Genomic DNA, 27,914 nt, shown 5'->3' on the forward strand with positions numbered 1-27,914 from the left:
GGTCTAACTAAACGCCAGAAAAAACGTTTGAGAAAAAACAGAAATCAATTGACAAACTGCTTACCTGTCAACAAGCAGGCCTTAACCAACTTTCCCATCTTTAATTGTGCAAAAACTCAATCAAAAATTAAATTATCTCCTAAAGAGGGGCCACATCAGCCACTCACAAAGACTAAGATAGAGCACAAAACCTTAAAGAGCGGGCTTAAAAACGAAGGACAAAAATGCACGCCCAAAATACTAAAAGACCTAGCTTGTATGGTAACATCAAAAACACCGACGCTTACAGAGGGGACTGTCCACGCAACAAGTTTAGGAACTGTGGACACAACCAACGTCGAGCATGCAAGCTTATCGAATACTTCAAGCGGCACAGATTGGAGTCTGGAAATTGCAGACTCCCAGGTTGTGCAATTGAACAGAATCTCAGGGAGTCTAAAGTAGGAACAGCAAGACACGGGGTACAACCCCCGACAAACACTACGTACTCCTCAGCAAGGTATAAAACATCATACATTGAAGCACAAACACAACAAGTACGAGCCAAACAAACAGGGATGCCAAAGGTTGGTCGCTGAAGGGGTGGACAACAACCACAAAATCTCCTTCATCCCGATTATAACCCCAAGAGCCAATTACACATCAGATAAAAGGGACAAAAAGAATGCCAGGCTAGTCATAGCAAATACGGACAAGAATGTTAAGGATCAACTACAAGTAATGATCACCACAGATCAAAAATCACAGAAACAAAGTATAGGATCAATAAACATAACAGGGACAGAACCTTGCCCTGCGATCGCCGCAAGCGAACATGAGCACTACACAGAACTGGGTGGTCCAAAACAAGCTTGCCTAAAATTAAAGGCTAAGGCAAGTTCACTAAATGAACAATCACAGAACGACGCCTATAGCCAAATATTTAAACACCCATGTGATGATGAAAAGGACCATGAAAGACACCAATCGAGGAGATCCCGACCGAACGACCACACACACACTTCAGCTGTGAGCAAACTAACGATATGAAAACAGCACCAGTAGGAAGGCTACTCCTCATCCCTAATTACAAAGCACAAGGCACACAAGACTTCCTAAATCGAGGAAATATCCTTCACTTGACAACGGCGATCCCCAGTCTTAGCCATATAACATCCACTGACCTACTAGCAATAGAATTCATTACCCTCAGTGGCAACGCAACAAAGGAAGGCAACTTGGAGGAATGTGGGAATTGTCAAAAAAATTCTTACGGAATCTGCCAAATTTGAAGAGTGGGGAATCACTATCAAAGAAGAAGTAAAACCGGGTTGTCCATCTCCCCTACTCAGGAAGCGTCGCAAAATAGAAGACCACACATGGGCAATTCGACCAGTATATTCAGTCTTGTAAGGTGCCAAGGGGGCTGAATTCATTAATAACGAACACCAGAATAGACAGAAACAGCGTTCTAATGATGACTGAACCAATAGCAGGGTCGGTAAAACCGAAGGAAAGTCAATAAAACTTCTCTCTTGGAATATCGCTGGTGCAAAATGCATTTTAAATGACAGTAGAAAAACAGACTCTTGGGATAAGTACGACGTCATAGCCCTACAGGAAACTTGGTTAATGGAGCCAATTGATGTACCAGGCAGATTATGCTTTCACGTCAGTGCGACCCGCACTCAGCGTCACGGCCGTGCGAAAGGGGGGACTGTCGGTCTACCTAACCCCGCATTGAACATTAGGACCTCCCAATTGGCCACACCGGCGGCAGACATGCAAATCATCAAATTGGAAAGGATAACAGAGACCAAAACTGGAACCATTATTCTAATCAACATATATGCACACCCGAATATCACAGTTTAAAAAGACCTCTTCAAACGCATCTGTAACGTTGTATCTGATTTCCCCCATGAACAACCAGCATGGGAGATCATACTTACAGGCGACTTCAACACTAATCTCCTACCTCGCCCGGAAGACGAGGACAACATCGTCACAGCTAATGAATTTTGGGGCATCGAAATCCAGGAGATTCCACCCGCAAAGAAAACAGACAAAGTGGGTAGGCAGCTGATGTGGGAACTCGAGCATTTAGGATTGCGGGTGATAAATGGAAGAACTAATCGGGAAAAACCCCCCTCCACCACCTACATAGGCCATAGTACAAGTACAATTTTGGACTATACCATAGTCTCGTTACCCCTATTAAGACTAATGAAAAAATTCCAAATAATATGCTCTTTAGACAGCGACGATTCAATGCACATTGAAATGAAACTGGCTCCATCAAGGCACTCACAAGCACCGACGACAGCCGGTGAAATTTCATCAATTAACCTGAAGCGACTAAGGTGGACTAGTAGCACATTACCACAAATAGTGCAGGACGCCAAGAAGCTATTCCAAACGCTAACCCAAGGAAAAAATCTCTGTCCAGAAATTTGGTCTGACTTCCTGAACAAACTATCCAGGACTGGTGTCAAGCATAAAAAAAAAGATCCATCCAACGAGAGGCACCGCTTTCACAAATTCAACTCTATCCTTAAGAAGACGCCTGCGGAAGCTCACAAGGCAAGCACAAGGCCACAATGCAAATCCAAAAATTTGCCAAGCAGTCCGATCAACAAGGAGGCATTATAAGAATCAAATTTGGACCGAAAAGAAAAACCGAGTCACTGACTTTTGGGCCAAAATGCTACACAATATAAAAAAGTCTGACTCCAGGGCATTCTGGCTGCAAATTAATTCTTTGAACAGACCAGCACAAACCATAAGCTCAACCTGCATCACTGAAAACGCATGGGTCCAGTACTTAGTCGACACCTTTTCGATAAAATTGCAGACGCTGCCAATAACATCTGCAATAAGGGCACCTAGAGCATCAAAAACTGCGGCTGTGAAGGGCACTGCCTGTGTTTGGTTAAACGTCCCGGGGAACCAACAGGAGGGTTCAGACCAACCACCGTGGACAGATGATGTACTCCAAATACTACAAATAATAAAGAAAAGTAGGCAAGACAGTGCACCAGGACCTAATGGCGTTCCCCAGGCAATTTATAAGGAGGATCCCCACTACTGGGCCCCTAATTTCAACCTCCTATTCAGGGCAATAAACGACACTAGTCTGCTCTCTGAAAGCTGGAGAGGGGCGATCATTAATCCAATCTATAAAGGCAGAGATCGTAAGAATCCAGCCAACGACCGCCTTATAGCACTCATTGACGCGGAAGCAAAGTATTACGCATCCCTGGTATTAGCTGATCTTGCACAATGGTCTGAAGACAACAATAAAATCCCGATAAATCAGACAGGGTTTCGCCGCGGCATGGGCACTACAGCAAATACAATGGCACTCAGCTTAATAGCCGAAAAAAGCTTTCAAAATCATCAGACACTCTACGCCTGTTTCATAGACTTTAAGGCGGCCTTCGACCATGTCAGCAGGCAACTACTCTGGTCCAAATTGAATCAGCAGGGCCTGCTGGATTCAATCTTAACCCCAATAATGGACCTGTACACCAACACCTGGATGCAGGTAAAGATTGACAACGGTAAGAGGCTAACTCGGAAGATCAGCACTCATGATGGTCTCAAACAAGGCTGCGTTCTGGCCCCATACCTCTTCAACTTATTTATGGCTGACATGACATTGAGGCTAGACAGGATCAATGCTCATCCACCGCGGCTAGGAAACCTACGTTTAACACACTTATCCTACGCCGACGATGTGGTCCTTCTTAGCCACACGAAAATAGGCCTACAGCGTCTCCTACATAAATTAACAGGATACACAAAACAGAACCTGCTAGAAATAAATAACAAGAAAACCAAGATCATGGTAATAACACGACACTGCAAAGCACCACCAATCCTGGAAATAGATAACAACAAACTGGAAGTAGTGGAAAGCTATAAGTATTTGGGGATCCCACTGGACAAGCGCCTCAATTTCTCTATGCATCTGAACGCCATCGAAAAGAAGGGCACTGCCCTGTTGCACGCATTTAGCAGCTTAGCCATCAAACTTAAAGGCCCTCTGTTCAACCCACTACTAACTGCAATGAAAGCCAAGCTACTTCCAACTATAGCCTACGGAAGCGTGTTACATTACGGAAAGAGCGCACAGCTAATAGACAAAATCCAAACAAAAGTCTACAAGCCCGTATTTGGCCTACCACACAACGCATCACCCGCACAAGTGCGACTCGAATTCGGCCTTCAGTCTCAAGTACTGTTGAAAAAATAAGATACTGTTAAAATCTGGTATGGCATTTGGATGAACCAAGATAACTAGGTCTATCGTGCCATGTGGGAAGCAATTCATAATAGTCCGAATTCCCAGTACGCCAAATACCTACAACAATCCCTTGAAACCACCGAACTAGTAGCGCTTTGGGAAACCAAGCTTCCAGTACCAATGTTCAAACAGGCGGTAAAGAAGGCAGCCAACAGGCACTCATTGTTCAACGACAAATTAGCCCTGAGCCTTCGCTCACATGCCTGGATGACTATAGAATCATACAAAAAGTCCATGCCGGCAGCCTACCTGGAACTCGCATTTTCATCACGTTAAACACAAATACCTTTGCCTAAGGTTGGGGAACCTGCCGACCAATGCCGGTCAACCTAAATGGAGGACCCCGGAAATCAAGGAGTGCGACCTATGCGGTGCAGCCAAGCAAGATCGCATTCACCTGATCTGCATTTGTCCCGCATTGGACCAGGAACGCCAGATTAGGCTAAAAGCGAAGATCAAACAATATGGTATTCGCACTTGTCGTTCTGCGATTATACAAGTCCTGTGCTCTGCGGACCCTCAGTTCATCTGTAGAGCAGTTAAATTCATCACCAACTTTGAGGAAAAGAGAGGAACTTTAGGAAAGATCCAATCCACATCCTGAACTTACAATACTTGTGCAATTATTCCCTCTGTAACTGTCTCTACCCTCTTGAAGCTCAAATTATATTTTTATTAACGATTTTAACTTCTAATTATGTATGTACCTACAGACTAGCTTTTTCTTCCACTCTTAATACTAGGGCATCTTATCTTTTGTAATGGTTTTTATTACCTATACAAATAAAGATTTTTTTTTATAGCTATTGAGAAGGAATAAACCCCGAACAGTAAAGATGATGTACGGTCATTTATTGGATCAACAGAATATTGTACAAAATATAGTCCCACGTTTGCTGAGAAAACTTAACACACCAGACAGTTACTAAACGGCAAAACCAAATGAGAATAGTCTCACAATTGTGAAGATTTCTGTACAATAAAATATACTTTTGCCAATGCCTTTGCTTTGAAAGGTGTTGATACATATGCAAACAGCATTATCACAACTGAGGCTAGCAGTTAAGGGCTGGGTGTAGCTTAAACTCAATTGGATAGGTTTGGTACAGAATGTGTAATTGCAAATGCCTCAAGATCTTTATCACCTGCTGAGGAGAGTTACTCTATTATTGAGCATTAGACATTACCATGTGCTTGGGTTTTACAATAATTTAGAGCTTTATTATGGGGGAAACCTTGTACCATTTGTTGTGATCACGAACACCTAGATAACATTTTGACAACATAAGATAAAGTAAATGTGTCTGCTTGCTTAGCCCAATTAGTCAAACACATTCAAGACTAGAACTACAAAATTGTGTATGTACCGGGTAAGGACAATGTTGTGGGTGATTTTATAAAGAATGCCGATTAACATGGAGGAATGAGTGTATGATGGTGGAATCGATTTCAGGTGGCATTGGTGCATGATAGTGGTACACCAGCTGTAAAAAGGGAGGAATGGAATGTGGAATACAAGAAAGACAAGGTCTTATAAACAGTAATGACCTACATGTGCGACAAATGGCAAAGGAAGGAGTGTATCGAGCAATGGATAAGACCAATCGGGAGGTAAGGTCTAAACTGACAGTAGATGATGGTACAAATTTGAAAGGACAAAGAGTGGTTCCACTGCATACTTTGCAGGAAATGGTTATCATTTTAAGGCATTGGGGCATTCTGGATGATGAGAAACAAATCTTTTGTGAAGAAATTATTTTGGTGGCCTGGGATGCATATTGCGGTGGACCAGTTTGTGAGGTAGTGCCGCAATTGTTTGCAAACTGAATAAAATGAGTATGCTGCAAATTTGTTGGAGGATTTTGAGAAAATGGTCAATGAGGGGACTGCATTTGCAAAAGCAACCATGATGTAATGGTACATACTGATCATTGTGTTCAGGATGAGAGCGATGATGTTGATACTGTGAATTTTGATATGGTAATGAATGAAGAGAGGGGTGTGGGGTTGGAAGAAGTAGATTGTGGTAATGGCGAGAACCATGGGATTGGTTCTGGGATCGGCAATAAAGAGATGAATGTGCAGGAAGTTGAGCGTGAGCTGGAAAGTGAACCAGTTAACAAAAGAACTAGGAAACCGCTAAAATGGATGGAAGATTATGTCCAAGGAAATATGTAGGTTATATGTAATACATTATTTGGCTGTAACTTTAGGCTAAGTTTAATTCTTCTGTATTAATTAGTTGGTCTTATTACAAGGTGTGTTTCACTTTTATGGTTTATTAATATGTTTTGTATTTTATTCAATGTTGGTAATTGTTATAAGAGGGGAATGTGTTGTGGGCATGTTGGTAAAGGTTCCATGTGTGGCACCTGGGATGATTGAGTTAGTGTTTGGTTATGAATCTTAGGGCTCCCGGTTTAATGGTATTTTTTTTCCTTCACATTTCCGTCTGTATTTATCCATATTTATTTTTTGATAATTTCATCTGCATTTATCCATTTTTATTTTGGGATTTGTGGAAAAGGAACCTGAAATTAGTATATTTCCACATTTATTTAACCGGTAAATATGCACTCATGCTTGAATGCCTACCATGTTTCAATGCTGTAAACACCTGCAAAAGATAAATCAATGTACTTAAAGGAAATATGTATATTTCATTATCAACCGTGTGCATATCTACTTCTGTTACAGCCGCTTTACTAAATATCCTTTCTTTTTTTTAACCCCTTAACCTATCAATCCACACAGCTAGTGGCCTGGCAGTCAGTATTTAGAATTACTCAAAAAGCAACCCAATTTCCGTTTTTATCCACAGTTAAAAATAAATAGAAAATAAATGTTTTCTGACTGTATTTATTTGTAAAAACGGAAAAGAGGGAGCCTGAGTTATGATGCACGGAACACTAGTGGTCAAAATAAGTGTGGGGAACAGAGGAAGAAGGACCTCTTGGTGATGTTGGCTGCTAGGATTTATGCTTCATGGAAGAGAATGAAATAAAGTACTCTTAACATTCAAACGTCGATTTGTCTTTGTAACACATAGATGACAAAACAAAATACCAAAAATATTAAATAAATCAAAAACAATTGCAAAACAGCCACCAAAGACGCCTAGTAGAGTGTCAGTGAAATCAAGAAACATACTTACATTAAAAAAAAAACACAACAGACCTTGTTGGTCCAAAAGTTTAGACACACAAAAGGTGATGGGAGAATGCTTGCAATAAGTGAAACTAAAGGCAATCGCAGGGTAGAATTCCAACCCATCGTTCTTTTTCTCACTATCCCACATCAGATTAGCCCCAACCATGTACAAATCAGACTTGATTTTGCTCCAATGGGTACAGTTTCACCCAAACTGCCAAGCCATGTCCTCTCTGAACCAGAACACAAGCAACCCATGACTAGTCTTGGCCTGGTTTGGCTCTTCAATCGTACGTAGGTTCCAGTGGTATAGTGTGCAAGGGTTATTTATGCACAGGCGTGCATATGGCTGGTACCAACTTGATGTGGCACGGTGAGCAAAAGGACTATGGGTTGGGATGCTACCCCAAGCGATAGCCAGTAGTTAGACAAATTCAGAGCATTCCCTCCATTACCTTTGGAGAGGTTTGATGTACCGTCCTAAGTGGCGAGGATATGCGTCCTATGGTCACCGAGGCAATGAAAATAAGCATATACTCGACTGATAAGCCTTACTCAGGGTGAAAAAAGTTTTGGGTTTCCTGTGCTCTGATTAAGGTGGACCTGGCCTGGCACTTTAGGCTGGACTGTTCCTATTGAAGCAGGGTCGAGACTGATTTGCATATGGCTGGGTTCAATCTGAGGTGGCATGGTGAACAAAAGAACAATGAGATACTACTCCAAGCGATTACCAGTGGTTACAAACTGCAAGCACTCCTCCCATCACCGTTTGTGTGTTTGTCCCAGAGGTTTAGGCTTTAATCTCAGGGCAAGTTACCATAGATGTTGCTCTAACCTTTTTTTTGTTAATGTTCCTATTACCTACTCATTCTCAGTCTTATTGGTGGAGTGTTTCATAATTTAGCACCAGCCACTTTCAAGATATCCCCCAAATTGTTGCTCTTCCTTGAAGGGAGAAGTCTGGTCTATTGGAGATAATGTAAAGAGACGCCAACTGCAACAATCTTCTTCAACTCAACATAGAATGAATTGCCCGTTATAAACAGGAGTGCGGTTTTCATCCGCCATAGATAAAAGGTTTGGCTCTTCAGATTGCACGCGCCAAGAGGGAGCTTGACAGCTATGGTACAAGGGACAAAAGTGGTGCGTCAGTCGGAGGGGGCGGGGGCCCTGTGTCAAGCAGAAAATAGGGTCTGTCGGACACCAGAGATTGGTTGATTTCGAAAAGCGAGCGCTATCTATTGTTTGGCATAGCGCCTCTTTCCTCGTCCTATCTTGTAATTTATAGCAACCTCTTCCTTCAACCTGAACAAGGCACATGCCCTCCCTGCTGTCAGACATAAACAGTCTCTAGAATTGGCGTAGTACACCATTCCCCGGTACCTGCACCCCATCACCACGTGTGTACCTCTTGAGATATCGGGCGTCCTCGGTTTGCATTGTGTCGCCTCTCCCTTATCCGTGCCGCTACGGGGCGATGATCATTCCCTTCCTGCTATTACTGATTAAGGCTGAGCACCCGCCCCCAACTCTGCTTCCGTTACCAGGGTGAGGGCTCCACCCACACTGCACCACGACGTGCCTGAGCAACGGCTTCAGCACGCACGCTACGCTTTTCTGCGCCTGCGTATAGAGTTAAAGGAGGACACTCACAGAGCGCAATAGAAGCTCGGTAGTTGGGCTTTTGTCATAGGCTGCGAGATTCCTAAAGCAAGCAACTGCAGGGGCTGCGTGAGAGGCTGCAGTGCAGCAGTGTTTACGAGGAAGTGGTGCGTGGCTGTTCATGTATTAAAAACAAGCATTTACAATGCAATTGGTCTCGCATTTGTGAAAATTAGAGCCAGGACCCTAAGTGGGTCTGGGGGTGCTGTGGGGGGCTGAGCCCCCCCCCCCAGTTTTTAGGGGCCTCGAAAGGGGGCTCTAGGGTGCTCTATTTTCGGGCCTCAAAGGTAGGGTGAGCAGAGGTCCCGGTTTTTGTTAGGTGTTACTAATGTGGGTAATATGTCTGGATAGTGAAATACTGCCAATTTCATTTTTCACTATTGAAAGGCTATCTTGCCCATGGGATAACATGGGGAATGCTGTGTGACATGTTTACCTACAGTTGCTGTGATTGCTGAGGGAGGGACTGTCTGCTGTGTGCTGTGTCCCCCCTAACTTGAAGAAGAGCTGTGCTGTGTGAATTGCCCCTCTGAAGCCTGCCTGTCTCCAATGGCCTAAGAAGAGCTGGGAAGTCAGGGATACAAAAGTTCTCCAGCACCTTCCAGCTGCTGTGTGGGTCTCTGCGCTGTGCATTCGAGAAGCTGCCTCCAAGTGAAATCTATCTTGGTGTGCTCATCGGCACACAGCTGGGGCGTAAGGTCATGAGGTCTGCTCTGCCTCAAACGTGATCTGCCCCAGGATCGAGTCCCTTGCGCTTTGTGTGTGCGGATTAACGCACTGATGAGGAACTTTGTAGCGCCTGCTTTGCCCCTGAGCGCTGTGTGTGCATTGACTCCACCGCCTCCCCTCGAGCTGTGTTGTGTGCCCGAGGCCGGGTGCGCCGCTCTGAGAAGGATTCAGAAAAGGGGGTGGTGATGAACAGAGTGTCTGAATTAAGCAGACCACTCTTACCCAGTCCAAAGATCAGGGCTTGATCCATCACCGTTATTTATCTCACTGCACCATCCCAGCTCAGAACCTGGCTATATGCAAATCAGTCTGTCCCTGGCCCAGTGCATCATTGGAACAGGGCAGACTAAACTACCAAGCCAATTCTTCACCAGAAAGGAGACAAGCTACCGGGGACCGGTTTCTGGCATTTCAGCGGTCTTCTGCCCAGCTTGCTTGAATCCTGATGGTGCAGTGAGAAAGGGACTCATGTCTGAGTATACCCTGCCACACCTATAGTGGCCCAAAACGATTCAGAAAAGGGAGTGGTGATGAACAGAGTGTCTGAATTAAGCAGACCACTCTTACCCAGTCCAAAGATCAGGGCTTGATCCATCACCGTTATTTATCTCACTGCACCATCCCAGCTCAGAACCTGGCTATATGAAAATCAGTCTGTCCCTGGCCCAGTGCATCATGGGAACAGGGCAGACTAAACTACCAAGCCAATTCTTCACCAGAAAGGAGACAAGCTACCGGGGACCGGTTTCTGGCATTTCAGCCGTCTTCGGCCCGGCTTGCTTGAATCCTGATGGTGCAGTGAGAAAGGGACTCATGTCTGAGTATACCCTGCCACACCTATAGTGGCCAAAAACGATTCAGAAAAGGGGGTGGTGATGAACAGAGTGTCTGAATTAAGCAGACCACTCTTACCCAGTCCAAAGATCAGGGCTTGATCCATCAACGTTATTTATCTCACCGCACCATCCCAGCTCAGAACCTGGCTATATGCAAATCAGTCTGTCCCTGGCCCAGTGCATCATGGGAACAGGGCAGACTAAACTACCAAGCCAATTCTTCACCAGAAAGGAGACAAACTACCGGGGACCGGTTTCTGGCATTTCAGCCGTCTTCGGCCCGGCTTGCTTGAATCCTGATGGTGCAGTGAGAAAGGGACTCATGTCTGAGTATACCCTGCCACACCTATAGTGGCCAAAAACGATTCAGAAAAGGGGGTGGTGATGAACAGAGTGTCTGAATTAAGCAGACCACTCTTACCCAGTCCAAAGATCAGGGCTCTGAGAAGGAGCCTTGAAAACACCCTGCCAGTATTCACCACCACCGCCCCGGGATCGTCATTTCCAAGCCGCGCTCTGATTGGTCACAGCAATGAGGATTTCCCCCAGCAACGCGGAGGTTCATCAGGTGGAGTTACGTTGCGTCTGGAGAGGCGCGAGGCATCCCCTAGCAACCGGGTTCTCTCTTGCTCGTCATCGAGGAAAGGAGCTGCCTGAACCTGAGGCCGAGGCGCGTTCCATCGGCAAAAGTGGCTTCACCAGAGATCAGCGCAGACTGCAAAGCCCCCTTCACATCCTAAGGTAACCGGTAACCGGAGTTCGCACAGGGGGGGAGATTATGATCACACACGCTACCGGCGGGCCTGCCTTCTCTTTACAGGTCGCCCTGTTGCTACTTATGTGTCAGTGGTGTAACGAAACTTGAGGGGGCCCCCCTGCAAAGTACCTGTAGGGGGCTCCCTCTGACCACACAGGAGCTTGGGGAGCCCCGCATCGCGGCGGCTGTGTGGGGCCTTTGTTACACCACTGGGGGGAGATTCATATCCAAGACTTCTGGACTTTAGCCCAATAGCTAACATCTGGTTGGCAGCCCTCGCAGTTATTCATTGTCGCCCTCTCTATTTCTTGGGTCACGTTGGGTCACGTTGGCACCTCTCCTGCAATGCCTCAGGTTCAGGCAGCTCCTTTCCTCGACTCCTCATGACGCTGAAAGCCAGCTCCTGTCTGTGCAATGCCACATGGGAGGTGGCAAACAGTGCTTCCCGGGTCTGCCAGGTGTGTAATTTCCATTTTCAGCCTACGCTTAACCCTTTGCCTCCCCGCCCCGTGGCCTCTTCACTGGTCCACGCCGGTTTGATTAATGCTAGGTCATTGGTCAAACATGCAGCAGACATTTTTGAGCTGCTGAGTGATAATCAGCTGGATCTCCTTTTCATAACGGAAACCTGGCTCAATGATACCTGCGCCCCCTCTGTTGAACTGGCCACTCCACGCGGTTTTAAAATTGTTAGATCTGATCGCCCTCTAGGTAGAGGTGGTGGGATAGCAGTTGTCTTTAGAGAACAGTGGACCTTTTCTTACGACTCCCAACAACAATTGCCTGAAGCCGAGATGCTCCACTTTTCCCTAATCTTCAACGCCCATTCTTCCATAGGCGGCACGCTGGTCTACCGCCCTCCAGGCCACGTTGGTAACTTTGTGCAGGTCTTAGAAGAATTAATAGTCCCTCGGATTTTATGCCATTCCCGGTATCTTCTCCTAGGGGACTTTAATATCCATGTTGATAGCCCGGACCTACCAGAGGCAGCTCGCCTTGCAGAAGCTCTTTCTATGGCCCAGCTAAGGCAATGGGTAGCTGCTCCAACCCATCTAGGAGGTCATATTCTTGATCTGGTATGCTCTAATTTTGATATCACTATGACTCATCCTGAGCCAGTAACCTGGTCGGACCATAAGCTTATCAGATTCTCTTGGCCCCTGCTAACTGCTGCTGTGATCCACCCCCAAACTGCCCATACACAGAAGATTAATCTTAACACCCTCTCTGAGGGTCTTGCTGCTTCTCGTCCTTCGCTACCTTCTGATATCGAGGCTGCAGCCAACGCATTTAACTCATGGGTGGAATGCGCAACCGCTGCATCTATCATAGTAGCCGGGTCTGCAGACTCCGTTCTACTCCCTCCAAACCCTGGTTTTCCAATGCCCTCCGCGACCTCAAATCAGACTGTAAAAAGCTGGAGAGGCTGTGGAGACAAGCCTATCTTCCCGAGGCAAAAAAGGATCTGCGGGCTGCACAAAAAAAGTATTATGCAGCCATCAGATCGGCCAAACGCAGCTACTATGCAGGATGCATTAATAAAGCAAACAACAATAGTAAGGAAATCTTTACGATTGTAAAAAGTTTTGTGTCCCCCTGTGCATCACAACCTCTGTTACCTGCTTCGAAGGAATGGTGCGAAGAACTATCTGAGTTTTTTATTGAAAAAATTGCTAAAATTCAGGAGGACCTGCAAAATGTTTGTAATGGCCCCACATCGTCTCTAATCACTTTGCTTCCTTCAATGCCTCCACGTACTGAGCAACTGGCTACATTTACTCCCCAACTAAAATCTGACATCACTTCTATTGTGGCTGCTCTAAAATCAGGATCTCCCTCTGACCCCTGCCCGGCTAGAGTATTTGCGGGTTTAGCGGAAACATTGGGAAATGAGGTTACTCAGCTGATCAACCTTTCGCTCCTTACAGCTACTGTCCCCGCTTGCTGGAAGCAAGCCAAATTGCTCCCATTGCTAAAAAAAAATGGATTAGATCCGGCCACGCCGTCTAATTACCGGCCTATATCCCTGCTCCCAGCTCTCACAAAGATTTGTGAAAAGACTGTCTTTAAGCAGCTGGATAAATTTGTTGAGTCAACAGAGGCCCTACATCCAGCTCAATCCGGATTCCGGGCCTCCTATAGTACCGAGACGGCCTTGGTCGAAATCTCAGAAGCTATTCGGGAGTGTCTTGACGGAGGTGGCAGAGCGGCTCTGATTTTATTAGACCTCTCTGCTGCCTTCGATACGGTGCCTCACTCCCTATTACTCGCCAGATTAGCCGATATTGGTGTCACTGGCCCTGCATTTGACTGGCTGACCTCTTTTTTAAATAACCGTACTCAACAGATTTGGCTGCCTCCATTTGCCTCCACCCCTAAACAACTTTCCACAGGTGTTCCCCAGGGGTCCATTTTAAGCCCCTTACTTTTTAATATCTATCTCACCCCGTTGATTTACCTCGCTGAACAACTAGGGGCAAAAATTATGGCGTACGCCGACGACACGCAGCTTTTGTTTACTTGGCCTAAAGATAATTTAGATACGTCGGATGCCCAGCTTTGTTTGTCCTCTGTTTTTCAATGGCTAGCACACGCACAATTAAAATGCAATGAAAGTAAATCTGAGGTTCTGCTGTACGGCTCTTTTCCTGAGGATTTTAGTGAGCGTCTCTGGCCGGCTGACCTCCCCCCTCCAAAAGCCACATCTGGCCCAGTGAAAAACTTAGGAGTCTGGTTTGGTAAGAACCTTAAGTTCGAGGACCATATAAAGAAACTTACGGGGGTTTGTTTTGCCACCCTAAAAACCTTACGTAGGTTTTTTCCTTTTCTACCAAAAGAAGCAAAAGAGACAGTCATTCGCGCCTTAGTTCTCTCTAGGTTAGACTACTCGAACGGACTGTTCTGTGGATTGCCGGCATATCTGATTCACCGCCTTCAGGTCATTCAGAACGCCGCCGCCAGACTCTTGTTTAACGCACCTAGGCGCTCCAGTGCCCGTCCCCTGCTTTGTGCTCTCCACTGGCTTCCGGTCGCCCACAGGATTTTGTTTAAAATTCTAGTGTTGGCCTACCGAGCCATTTATCATACTGGCACCGCCAAAACTAACCTACACGAAGGAATGAAAGAAGTTGCCGAATGGATGAAACAAAGCCGTCTGAAACTTAACTCAGACAAAACAGAAGTCCTCATCTTAGGTACATCCCCCTCTGCATGGGACGACTCCTGGTGGCCGGAAGCCCTCGGAAAAGCACCCATCCCGACAGACCACGCACGGAACCTAGGCGTCATCCTGGATTCGTCACTCTCAATGAACAGACAAGTCAGCGCCGTATCCTCTTCCTGCTTCAACATTCTTCGCATGCTCAGAAAAACATTTCGCTGGATCCCCTCCGATACTAGGAAAACAGTCACCCACGCTCTGGTCACGAGCCGACTGGACTACGGAAACACCCTCTACGCGGGTACTACCGCAAAACTCCAGAAGAAACTCCAACGAATCCAAAACGCCTCAGCCAGGCTCATATTAGACCTCCCACGCAACGAACACATCTCTGGTCACCTTAAAGACCTCCACTGGCTACCCGTCAACAAGAGGATCACTTTCCGACTGCTTACCCACGCACACAAATCACTCTACGACATCGGACCAGACTGCCTCAACTCACGACTATCCTTCTACACCCCCTCCCGCCAACTACGTTCTTCCAACCAAGCCCTCGCCATTGTACCTCGCATCAACAAGACCACCATGGGAGGCAGATCCTTTTCATACCTGGCTGCTAAAACATGGAACTCACTCCCCGCTTACCTTCGCCTTACCCAGAACCACCTAGCGTTCAGAAAGCAACTTAAAACGTGGATATTTGACAAGTAATCATCCTCCCCTTCCTAAGCGCCTTGAAACCCTCTGGGTATGTAGTGCGCTATACAAATCCTATGACTTGACTTGACTTGACTATCTGAGAAAAAGGTTCTGTTTGTATGTCCCAAATCGCCCTCTGCGATCGGCCAACATGTGCCAGATGTCCGTCCCCAAATTTAAATATTGCAGACTTGGCGGCCAATCAATCTCAGTAAAAGCAGCAAAGTCCTGGAATGCCCTTCCCCTCCAGTTAAAAACTGCATCGTCTCTCAGTGCTTTTAAGAAAGGACTAAAAACTCACCTTTTTAATATTAAAGTCTAATTTTTCTTGTTATGTTCCTTAATATTTGTCCTCTCCCAGTCTGCTCCGCCTTTACCGCGCCAGGATACTATATTTTAGTAACAGAGCGCGCTATAAAAGCCTTTAATAATAATAATAATAGTGCTGCTTCTTGCCTACTTTGGTGGGTCTTACAAGTGTGTTTGCAGCAGTGCGCTGGGTACTTCAGTCAGATTCCTGGCACGCCCTCGGGTCACTGTTGTACCACTCACTGCTGAAACCAGTACGGCTTGTTTTATAAGGAATCTATTCCTTGTTATATGCCCAGTATTATCTGTACAGAACATGCCCTCAGTCCTACAGCCAGTCAGCTTTCCTCTCCTTGTAACACCAAGACAGGGGATGCTGTCTCTTGAAACAGAGCTGTGCAAAGGAGGTGGGCTCCAGTTCGCCATTGCTCTTCTGCTCCCATTCCCTCGTTCTCTAAAGACAGAGGGATTCTCTTTCTCACCTGATTTCTCGGCCTGTTGGCACTTTCCATCCTGTGTATTAGTGCAGAGATTGAGGGTTGGAATGGGCTTTCAGTGGATTCATGAGTCTGAAACCTGACAGCAATTCATGTTAGAATTATTCCCATCACCTTGTTGGTTGTTGCGGCTGACTCCGTAAATGCAGCGGCTATGCCCAGTTGTGGGTACCACGCTCAATTGTCATAGGAACCAAGCTATACCTCACTAATGAAACCTAAGTACGTTCTGCTGACCCTATCTCTAGTTACACATTAGTTGCCCCAACTAATCCATTGAAGTATAATAAGAAGGTGTTTTACAGTTGTGATATATGGGAAAATGCTACTTTGGGTAATTCTGTGACTGGATGCGACTTCATGATTTTCTTAAGCACACAATGCTAGTTATCTTGATTTAGACCACGCCCCTACTCGGATAGACCACACCCCTTTAAGACATTTGCCACGCCCCTTTAGAGCACCCCCTGTTTTTTTCCCACTTAAAGCCCTGGTTAGAGCTATTGGCATTTGTGAAAGTTAGAGCTATTGGCGTTTTAAATGACAACAGTTTTTACTAATGTATCTTGACTTGCAAGCATTTAATACTTCTGTTTCGTAACCTGATCAATGAAAGCAATTTTATAGAAGATGCATGTAGGTGTGCTATGACGACCTTGAACAGATAAGCCTTTTCCCTGACTGCTTCTACAGACTAAGAAAAAAGCTTACATCAGCACAACGATTAACCAGAGAGTTTTATTTTATCTTGAAGCGCCGTAGGCCAAGGACACGGCGCGCCTATACAGGACAGGGACCACGCTCCTTCTGACTCCTCCATCTGGGCGGCGCTGGTGCCTGCGGCTGGTGGGGCCGATCGGGGCTGGCGTAGGGGAGCGCTGCCGCTGGAGGGTGAATACAGTACCTACCAGGGCAGATGTAGTGCTGTGTCTGGCGCAGAAGCCCGATTGAGAGATATCAAGACAATTTGAGGCTTCGACAAATTCGGATAGATGTTTGTTATTTTGCTTTTCCAAAAGATTGCTCTGAAGGGGGAGCAGAGAAATGGGGCAATAGTTGGATACATCATCCATAGGAACCTTAATATTTTTCCGGATAGGAATGATCTGCGCTGCTTTCCATTCTATTTTGAGGGGTCGGCTGCATACTTTGGGAAGATTCAGCGCTCTATTGTCCCTTCAGACAATGTGTTCACAGAGGGGGTGATTGGGGGTTTTAAACTGAATCACTGTGGATTACTCGCTTACTTTCTGAAGTGCCCTCTGTGGTGCTTCGACACCCCAACCATCCATGTTATTTCCCCCCGTCCAGGCCCAGAACTGGATGCCTGACCCTAAGATGGCTGCCTTTGCCACCATGCAGTGCTTAGAGCAGAAAGAGGAATGCTTTGAAATCTTTGATGGCCATCTTGAGTTGGGCAACCCCCCTTTTGGTGTTTCCTCTTCCTCTATTAGAAACAAAAGAGGTATTCCCTCATGATTCAATACTGCTTCTCCCATGTACCTTTCTACCTGCTTCTAGCCTTGTCGGGTATCTACCGTTGATCCTGATTAGACCTCACTCCTATTGGTTTTATTCTCATTGATTTCCGGAATTTGCGCACCCCTCTTATTCTACCTCTTTGCGCCATCACTACCCTAGTGGCCCCTTTTTCTGTCCACCACACCACGTCTTCACCTCATCACCTTATCATGGCTTCTAGTCAAATTAAATCTGGAATCAATTGCTTCAAAGTAATGTATCCCCCTTATATGTCCAAAGCACAAGCTAAACGGTTCAAGCATAACATCATTGAACAATTTCCAGATTCCCTCTTTGTTGACCAATTCCATAATGGGCGCCTAGGGAAGATTAAAAATGACTTCATTTTCTTCACTAATGACATCCCTTCCTGGTCCTCCAGCTTCTTCAAATCCTTCAACGTCTCCTCCTCCTCTTCTTTCCCGCATGGGAAGCGGTTAAAAATTTCTCCCTCCACTCGCTTTAATGGCTATCTCACCATTACACTTTATAACAATGGCACTGTCATGATCCAAGCTTCTGACTCCTGTCCCTCTCAATTTGACCACATCTTCCACTCCCTTCGTCCCACCCCTGCAACTACTATCTCTCTAGATTCTTCCTCTTCTTCTTCTAGCTTGTCTACATTCTCCCTTTTTCCCCCCCTTGACTCCCACACATTCCTACAGACCGCTCTCCCGGGAGTCGCAGGTCGACCCTCTATCCCCCCTTCTCTCGTTCCCTCCCCTCCCATTCTGTCACCTTCCCAACTGGACCTCCCCCTTACCTCATCTGCCCTACTTCACCTCTACATCCTCATCTTACCCCACTTCACCTCTACATCCTGCATCTCCTCATTATTCCACTGCCTTCTCCCACCCCCTAACTCCCCTATACCTTCCCATTTCCCCCTATTTAATCCACCTTTCTTACAATCTGAACTACCGATCAATTCGCCTTACCCTCCCCCTTGCCTCTTCACCTCACCCCTCTCCGCTCTTCCCTTTTCCTCGTACCCTCAATTCTGTTCTTACATCTCCCATCTCTCTTCAACCTTCTCTCCCTCCTCCCATGCCTCACATCCCTGCCTCCCCTATTGGTAATCCCATCATCTTCCCTCCCACTGATCTCACACCTCCGATCTCTCCACATCTTACATTCCCCCCTATGCTTCACAACCCTGTTTCCCCTCTTGGTGATTCCTCCCTCTTCCCTCCCTTTGACTTCACAGTCCCTCACTCGTCCCACAACTTTCATTTTGTTCGACCCCCCCACTCTGCCTGGTGCCTTTACCCCTACATTCACCTTTCATTACCCATGATACCTGGCCTGCACCCTCTCTCTTCTCCCCAATCCTGTGGCCTCCCTTTGACTTCCCTCCCTCCTCTACTTGTTCAGCCCCTTCTCCTCTCATCTCACCGTATCCATGGCCTTCCATAACCCCACTCCTTACCCCCTCCTCCTCCAGCCATCCATTTCTACTACTCAACTTTCTCCTCCTATGTATGATCTCTATTCTTCACCTCTGCTCAATACCAGTAAAAATATCACAGTAACTCAATTCACTCCTTTCTATCACCTTCTTTCCCCCCTCAGACCCTTGCATCACATCTCTCTCTCCAGTCCCCCACAGCCCACTGTCCTCCTTCGCCTACTCCACTTCCTCCCCTACCTTCGACCCTTGCACCCCAACACTCTCCCCGGTCCCCCACTTCCTCCTGTCCTACTTCGCCTAGGCCACTCTCTCCCTTAACCATTGAGCCACCCTTCACTCCTTGTTCAGCATACCTCTCTCTGGAAACTAAACTTGATTCTCTCATCTCTTCCATTTCCCAGCTTGAAGTGTCCATTTCACTCTTATGTGCTAAGATATCCCCCTCCCCGAATAACCTCCAGAGGAGTTCCTTGCTCCAGCGCCCCAATAGAACCAACCACCATCTGTCCTCCACAGACATCACCAACCTATTGGCTACCTACAAGACCATCAATGTCAATTCCCCTCCACTCGCCTCTCCTAACAACTCTACTCAATTTGCCATTCAGACCATCTCTTCTGTCAGAACTCACCAGCCTCCCACTCAAGGGGCACCCTCATTCAAGAATCTAATCCTTATCCCCCTCATCAGTCCAGACACTCACATCACCAAAACAGTTGCGTCAGAGCTACACTGTATGCTCCATAACTGCAGATCTGCAACCAAACACAAACTGGAAATCTCTGACACTATCACTCACCTCAATCTCGACATGCTCTTTCTCATTGAGACCTGGTTTAATGACTCCTCTCATACTTCATTTGATCTTATGTTACCTACTGACTACTCTACCCTCAGAAACGACAGAACAGGCAAGATCGGGGGGGGGGGGGTGTTGCAATTATCTACAGAAACGCCCTCCAAATCAAAGCCTTTCCCACCACCCTCTTTCGCACCTTTGAATGCCTTTCCCTAGAACTCCAAGTTCATCATGGCTCTCCCTTCAGGTTCCATACCATCTACCACCCGCCTGGTAATTGCTCTTCCTACATGGAGGAATTCATCGACTTCATTAGTGACCAATATTCACAAAGCGAAAAGCAGATTTCCATAAGTTATTTCAATCTCCACTGGGGCTCTGTGGAAGACTCGGCTGCCAACAAGCTTGCAACCTTTCTCTCAGCTAACGATCTTGCCCAACACTGCTCAGAAATTACACACGCCAAGGGCTCAATTCTGGACCTTGTGATATCCAAATTAGACCCAATTACCACTGCTTCACCCATCCGTGTTGACTGGTCTGACCATTTCCTCATTCCCTTCTGTTTTCACCTCTCTCACATTTTAACTCTCGGCCAACCTAAAAGAGCCTCTATGTGGTTCCGCAACACAAAAAATTTGATCTTGAGACTCTGTGATTCTGCTATGCGTTCACTTCCTAGTCTAGACCCCAATACGGATGTCAACGATCTCACTCCCCATTGCCTCTCAATCCTTGCAGTCAAAATCGACAAGGTTGCTCGTAGCGCATAGAATCAGGAGTGAAATGGCCACTCCTGATTCTATGCGCTACGAGGCCTCCGGGTAGTATAGCCGCTATACAAATATTCTTTCTTTCTTTCTTTCTAAACAGAGACACAGCTGCAACATTGGCTAGAGAACTTAAAATGAAGAATTACCACTGGGAACAGAGCCATGGCTGCAGCACCACTTAGAAGACTTAGAATGAGGAATTACCATGGGGATCAGAGAAGCAGACGAAGCACAGTCTAGAGGACTTAGAATGAGGAATTACTGATGAGACCAAATAAGTAGGTTGCAGCACTATTTAGAGGACTCAGAATGAGAAATATCTACAGAAGCAGCTAGCAGCACTGTCTAGATGATATAGTGTGGGGGGCGTGGCCAAGATGGCGGGCTAGGTGGACGTGGTTAACCTCGGCTCCCCGGCCCAAGCCCTGATTTCACCTTTTTACAGCAGTGGTGACCTCCAGCACGGGCAATTTTCCGCTCCTGCAGAGCGGGCAGGTCATCGCCAGCGACGAGACCGGCCCCCGGCCCGGACCGGCGGGGTGAGAGAAGAGACGGCCGCTCCGGCCCGGAACGGGAGACGGCCGCCATTGAGGCGGGCCCCGAGGGCTGAGCGGGTTGGTGAGAGCGGCGGATCGGCCTGCACTCCGCAGTCGAGGCGGTGGACGCGAGGAGCTGCCGGCCCTGGCCGATAACCGGAATAGAGAGAACCCCCTGGAGCGGTGAGGAGCAACGGCTGCCCGATTCCCGGCTGGCGGGCTGATTCACCCGAGGCCCCGGCTCCGGGCCTGGGCGGCCGCGACTTGGCTTCACCGGCTGTGGCACCGGGGGTTCTGCAGGTGGCACAGCCACATTTACTCCTCACCCCGCGGAGCCTGACCGGCCGCTGGTTGGGGCCGTGCAATCCTCCTGGGACGCCGGCGACAACGAGGAGCGGTGGCCACCCGACACCCCACCGGCGGGCTATCCAAATCGAGGACCTGGCTTTGGGCCTAGGCGGACACAGCGGACCCCGGCAGTTGGGTGCGGCAGCGACGCTGGGCAGATCCGGAGGGGGCCCGCCAAGCGCAACGCGGACTCCAGGAGAGGAGGGGGTTCCCCACACGGCACCCGGTGACTCCACAATAGCGAGGCCAGGTCTACGCCAGGACAGGAGGTGAGATTGCGCGCTCCTGAGGGAAGCGCAACGCTGGTATCCAGAAGAGGCTGGGACTGCACGCCAAACTAGGGGACCGGTGGTTTTGGCAGAGCGTCGCGCCATTACCCTTGGAGGCCGGCCTGCGGCCTATGCTGCTGGACACGAGCTGAGTGGGGCCCCTGCTACCTAGCGAGCCAGAGTTTTGGCGGCAAGCAGAAGCTCCAAACCTGGGGGCAACGGCTGCGTAGACCAGACCTCTGAGGCAAAACGAGAGAGACAGACCCCCCGGAGCGAGGGGAACGAGGCCCGGCGCCTGCACACTTCCTTTGCTGCTAGGGGAGCCTAGGAGTGCAAGAGGGCCCATATCGAAGTGAGGGCTGGGCCGCATATCTCGGGGGACGGGGAGATCGAGTCCCAAAGGAGGAGTAGGAGACATTCATCGGGGCCGGACCGAGCGTGCAGAGCTTGTTAGAGGCGGGCGACGGTGAACCCCGCGGACAGGACCCAGATCGGAGGTCACAGCCGGGGAGGTCTGAAGGCTGCAGTGGTGCCACCGGGGGGACCGAGTAGCTCGCGGGTGGGTGAGAGCAGGCCCACTCCTGAGCCCGCGCGCGGCGCGGTTCCGCCCTAGGGGGCAAAATGGCCAACACGAATCGCAGGACTAACCGCACCATCACAGATATGCTCAACAAACCTACTACCAAGACGGGAAGACTCAGACGCCCCCCTCCACCCCGGCTGACACGGGGACGCAGCACCAGGAAGAGCACGAAGCTCCCATCACACGCACCTTTTTGGAAACGCTATTCAATACCCTCAGGGAAGACTTCCAGGCTCTCAGGCAAGACATCGCCGGAGAACAACGGGAACTCCGTCGAGACCTGGATGGTCTAGATGAAAGGGTGGCAGCGGTGGAAGAGACCGGTCACGCACGCAGTGAAGAACTAGTGCACCTGCAGCAGGAAGTCCTTCGTCTTCAGGAGCAACAGGTCGGCCTGCAGGCGCACGCTGAAGACCTGGAGAACCGCTCTCGGAGAAATAATATACGGGTCAGGAATGTACCACAGAGTGCCGAAGGGAACAGTGTCACTGGATACCTGCAGGACCTTTTCCGGGAGGTGCTAGGTGAAGCGGATGACTTCCCCATACGCATAGACTGTGCTCATAGGGTGGGCCTGCCGCGACGGGCCCCGGCCCCACCACCAGACATCCTAGCTTATCTCCCTGACTTTCCGTTGAAGGAGCGGATCCTCCAGGAGGCTCGGCGGAAGCAACCTCTGCAATCTCGAGGAGTGAACGTGGCATTGTTTCAGGACCCGTCGGCTATCACGCTGCAGAAGAGACGCGAATTTAAGGTCGTGACAGCTTTCTTGCGCGAGAAAGAGGTACCGTATTCCTGGGGCCATCCATTCCGGATCATTTTCAAATGGCAGGGGAAACCGCACCAACTCCGCTCTCTCAGAGACACCTGCGCCCTCTTGAACATCGACCTGCCAGACCTCTCAGACACGGAGGATGGATTGCCCCACGGTTCTCAGGACAGAGCGGCGCAGCGCAACCAGGACGACTGGCATAGGGTTGGCCGGCGGCGCAGGCGTGGAGCACGCCTAAAGCCAGACCCCGAGACTATACCCCAGGAGCAGGCAGCGGCTGTCCAGGAAGTGGTGCGAGATACCACTGTTGCCCCGTGAGCAGTATGTTAGAGGTCGCTCACCACACATTGCCTTAACGTGGGGAGGGACGGGGGGCCGGGGAGAAGCCGCCACTGTCACGTTTCCTACGAAGACCCTTCTACGGACCGGTGTTGCCCACCAGGACCGGGACTATGGTTTGTTCTTTTGGGTTCCAGGTTTGGATTCTGTTGGGGGGGGTGAAGAGGAGGGTGGATGGACACGGGCGGGATGGGTTTGGTGGGGCTTGCTAGTTGGGGTTAGGGTGGGTTTGTTCTTTGGAGGGAGGGGAGGGGGGAAGGGGGGGGCCTTTTTTTCCGCAGACACTGAGAGCCTTCACTGACCTTTTATCTCTCAGGCCACTAGCACGCACTGAACACGAGCGCGCCCACACTCCGCATCTGGAATGATGCCTCCACTGACTATTCTTTCCCTAAATGTCAGGGGACTTAATAGCCCCAACAAGCGCAGGGCGATCCTCTCCTTTCTAGAGCGCTCGCAGGCCGACATCTGCCTCCTACAGGAGACACACTTGCTGTCCAAGGACCATCACAGGCTTTGGTCCCGCGCCTTCCCTGAGCAGCTTTTCTCATCCGCGTCCAAGAAAGTAGCTGGAGTGGCCATACTGGTAGCGCGATCTTTTAAGGGGCGAGTGCTGCAGAAGGAGGCAGAAGGGAAAGGCAGGCTACTAATCCACCGCTTCCTTGTGGCAGGGCAGACACTACTCATAGGCTCCATGTAAGCCCCTAATGAAGGACAGGAAAGATACTTGCACTCTGGGCTTGAAGCGGCCACAGCCAACACGCACCAACACCTATTACTGGGGAGGGACTTAAACCTAGTGTTCCACAATGTCACCGATCGCTCCAACCAGAGGGTGGGCCAGGTGGGGGCATTATCGACAGAGGGCCACGCACATCTTGCAAACCTGGGTCTTATTGATCTGTGGAGACACTTTCATCCCCACGACACAGCCTACACGCACTACTAGGCAGCCCATAAGTCTTATGCGCGACTAGATTACCTGCTTTTCTCCGCCCAATTGGCAACGCGCGCGCAAGAGGTGGAGATCCATCCCACCTCGCTCTCGGATCACTCCCCGATCTCGGCATCCTTTCTAGTACCCGATTCACCCAGCCCGCAACGTCACTGGCGCCTGCGCGACGGCTTGCTGCAGAACCCCTCCTCAGTGGAGAAGATCAAGGCAGCCATCGGCCAATTCCTCACACATAATGCTAACGGAGACACCTCCAAAGCTACCCAATGGGCAACACTAAAAGCGGTCCTCCGAGGCGAGTTTATTTCCCTGGCGATAGCCAACAATAGGGAGCGCGCAGAAAAGGGTGGACCTCACACAGCGCTTAAAGGAACTTGAGCAACTGCATCAATGCACCGGGGCGGCCAGGGCGTGGCGCCAGCTCTGCACGGAGCGGAAGATGCTTGCCGCTCTTGATCAGGATGTCGCGGAATTCGCAGCAATACGCCTGAAACATGCCTACTACACAGGTGGGGACCGCTGCGGGAGACTGTTAGCGTGTAAGCTGCGGGAACAGTGGCAGCAACGGCGTATTCACGCCATCCGAACCACTCGAGGTGATACGCTCACCGAGGACGCTGCCATAGCGGCGTCATTCGGGTCCTTTTATGCCGACTTGTATGAGGCAGACAGGCTGGACGTGGGATGCGGTAGCAATTACCTCGATGGAACAGTTCTCCCATCGCTGACCAAAGCGCAGTCTCAGTTCCTCGACAGGCCCATTGGTCTGGAAGAGGTCATTTCCGCAATTTCCCGCCTCAAGCTGGGGAAATCCCCGGGCCCAGACGGATTCTCAGCAGCCTTTTATAAGACATTCTGCCAGCAAGTGGCCCCCCTACTGCGAGACCTCTTCAATACCTTTGATCAGGTCGGGTCTATCCCCCCGGACCTTCTGGAGGCGGCGATATCGGTGATACCCAAGGCCGGTAGGGACCCCACTCAGTGCGGATCCTACTGACCAATATCTCTATTGACCGTGGACCTCAAGCTATATACGGGTATCATCGCGAGCCGGTTGGCGCCGTACATGCAACAACTAGTCGAACCCGACCAGGCCGGCTTCATCCCCCAGCGGCAAACGAGTGACAACACCAGGCAGTCCTCCATCTTATTGAGGCCGGCTCGCGCACGAGGCCGGAATGTATGCTTTTCACTATTGATGCCGAGAAGGCATTCGATCGGGTGCACTGGCCCTACCTTGACCAGGCGCTCCAGAGATTCGGTCTAGGGGAGACTACCCGAAATCGGATATTTAATTGCTATAGACAGCCCACCGCGACGGTACGGGTTAATGGCCACACCTCACCGCATTTCCCGATAGGAAGGGGGACCAGGTAGGGTTGCCCACTCTCCCCTCTCCTGTTTGCGCGCTACATGGAGCCACTGGCGCAGAGGGTCAGGCATCACCAACGCATTAAGGGCATCCCCTTTGGGGGAGACACGCACAAGATCAGCCTGTATGCTGACGACATCCTGCTCTCCCTGATGGACCCTATGCAATCTCTGCGGGCACTCCTGGTCGAACTGCACTCCTTTGCGCAGGCCTCGGGCTTTAAAATTAACGTGGGGAAGTCGGTGGCCCTGAATGTGTCCTTGCCCCCCGACGTGTTAGCGGATGCCAAAGCTGAGTTTGATCTGCAGTGGTCCGGTTCCACAGTCCCCTATCTGGGGGTCCTACTGGCAACGACGGTGCGGGGTAAGGTAGAAGCCAACTACGCCAAATTGAGCGCGCAAATTAGTGAGACGCTGCGGAAGTGGAATCGCCTCACACTTTCCTGGCTCGGACATGTCGCAGCGGTCAAGATGACCCTTCTACCGCAAGTTCTGTACATCTTTCAGACCCTGCCTCTACGCCCACCGACGGGTTGGCACCAGAAGACACAAGCGGATTTAGCGCGCTATGTCTGGAACGGACGCCGCCCCCGCTTTAAGCAGCGGATAGCGACTCGTCACCCTGCACATGGAGGCGTGGGTATGCCGGACCTCACCCTGTACTTTCAGGCGGCACAGCTGCGTACTTTAGTGGAATGGTACCAACTTGAGTCTAGTAAACACTGGCTCTTTCAGGACCAAGCGGTCGCTGGTCGACCTCTCCAAGGTGTACCCTTTCTGCCGCGGCGCCACAGGCCCCCTAACCTCTATGCATCCTATATCACGAGCACAGTGATGAAAGTCTGGGATCAAGTGGCTGTCCAGAGAGAACTCACTTCGTTTCCCTCCCCGTTGACGCCCATATTCGGGAATCCCGACTTTACTCCGGGCCTAGACCCGCAGCTTTTTAAAACATGGAGGTCCACTCCCTGTAGAGAGGTGGGGCACATATTCAATCTGGAAGGCATCCTCTCCTTTCAGAAAGTGAAAGAGGAATATGGGATACAGACTCCCATACTTACAGGTCCGGCATTGGGTCCTTCAACCCTCCGTTTGGCAAGGGGCGCGGCGTTTCCGCACGCCATATGAGAAATGGCTCCTCACGCGCACGTCCGAGAAGAAACTACTCACCGATCTGTACCAACACCTACTTCTCCCTCACATATACACCTACCACCCGGGGAAAGCTAGGTGGGAGGAAGACCTGGGGAGGCAGCTCAAGTGGAAGGAGTGGGAAGGGATTTATCATAGAGCCAGACACTCGGCCTGCCACACCGGCCTCACGGAAACCCTGACTAAAGTAGCCATGTATTGGTACCATACCCCAGCGCGTATCCATCGTTGGGATCCCAAGGCAAGTGATCGATGTTGGAGGGGGTGTGGGGAACGGGGTACACTCGAACACCTGCTATGGAGCTGTGAGAGGCTGTGACAATACTGGGACACCATCCTAGACCTCGTGGATGCGCACTTAGACACCCAGCTCCCTAGGTTCCCTGCTTATGTACTTCTTGGCTTACCGAATGCACTAATGTATCCCTTGAAATCCATGAGAGGGAGGTTGATTGCCATAGCTCTGGGAGCCGCGGTACAGAACATTGTGGCATGCTGGAGAGACCCACAGCCCCCCGTACACCTGGGCTGGCTACATAGACTTTGGACAATTTTGGGGATGGAGAAGCTGTCCCTAATGGCGGCGGGGCGGAGCGAGGAGTTTGCAGACATCTGGCGGCCGTTCTTGAATTTCCTCACCGGGGAATTTCGGGAGCTGAGCTGCACCAGATACCTGCGACTGTTGCATCTCGCAGACACTCCGCTCCCTGAGCCTAAGACCAAGACCCGCAGTCGTAAAGCTCAGTGTGGAATGGTTCAGGAACGGTCCTTTTTGGATGGCTAGGCTAGATGGGGTTTGACGTGGATTACTCAGCGGACAAGAAGGGGGGCGGGGGGTGGGGGAAGGGGAGGGTCGTTTGGGGTTGTTTGGGATTTGGTTTTGTTGCATAGATCATTTCAGCTTCCGACATGCTACACTGCTTTTCGACGCAGCCGGCCCATCTGGGTTGTAGGCGGCTTGCCGTGTTTAATGAGCCCTTACTGTTAACTA

At 49.4% G+C, this 27,914-nt stretch overlaps 1 protein-coding gene across 1 annotated transcript in view; it reads right to left on the reverse strand.

The window, feature by feature from the left end:
• Positions 1–9,026, reverse strand: part of KIFAP3 (kinesin associated protein 3) — a 1,607,567-nt gene extending 1,598,541 nt beyond the window's left edge. Inside the window, exon 1 of the mRNA XM_086964434.1 lies at positions 8,847–9,026. Coding sequence (XP_086820560.1) covers positions 8,847–8,878 — 32 coding nt within the window. The 5' untranslated portion in view covers positions 8,879–9,026. The remainder of the gene's footprint in view (positions 1–8,846) is intronic.
• Positions 9,027–27,914: the final 18,888 nt, after the last annotated feature.

This window comes from Lissotriton vulgaris, chromosome 1_1 (genome assembly GCF_964263255.1).
Source record: "Lissotriton vulgaris chromosome 1_1, aLisVul1.2, whole genome shotgun sequence".
Classification (NCBI taxonomy): domain Eukaryota; kingdom Metazoa; phylum Chordata; class Amphibia; order Caudata; family Salamandridae; genus Lissotriton; species Lissotriton vulgaris.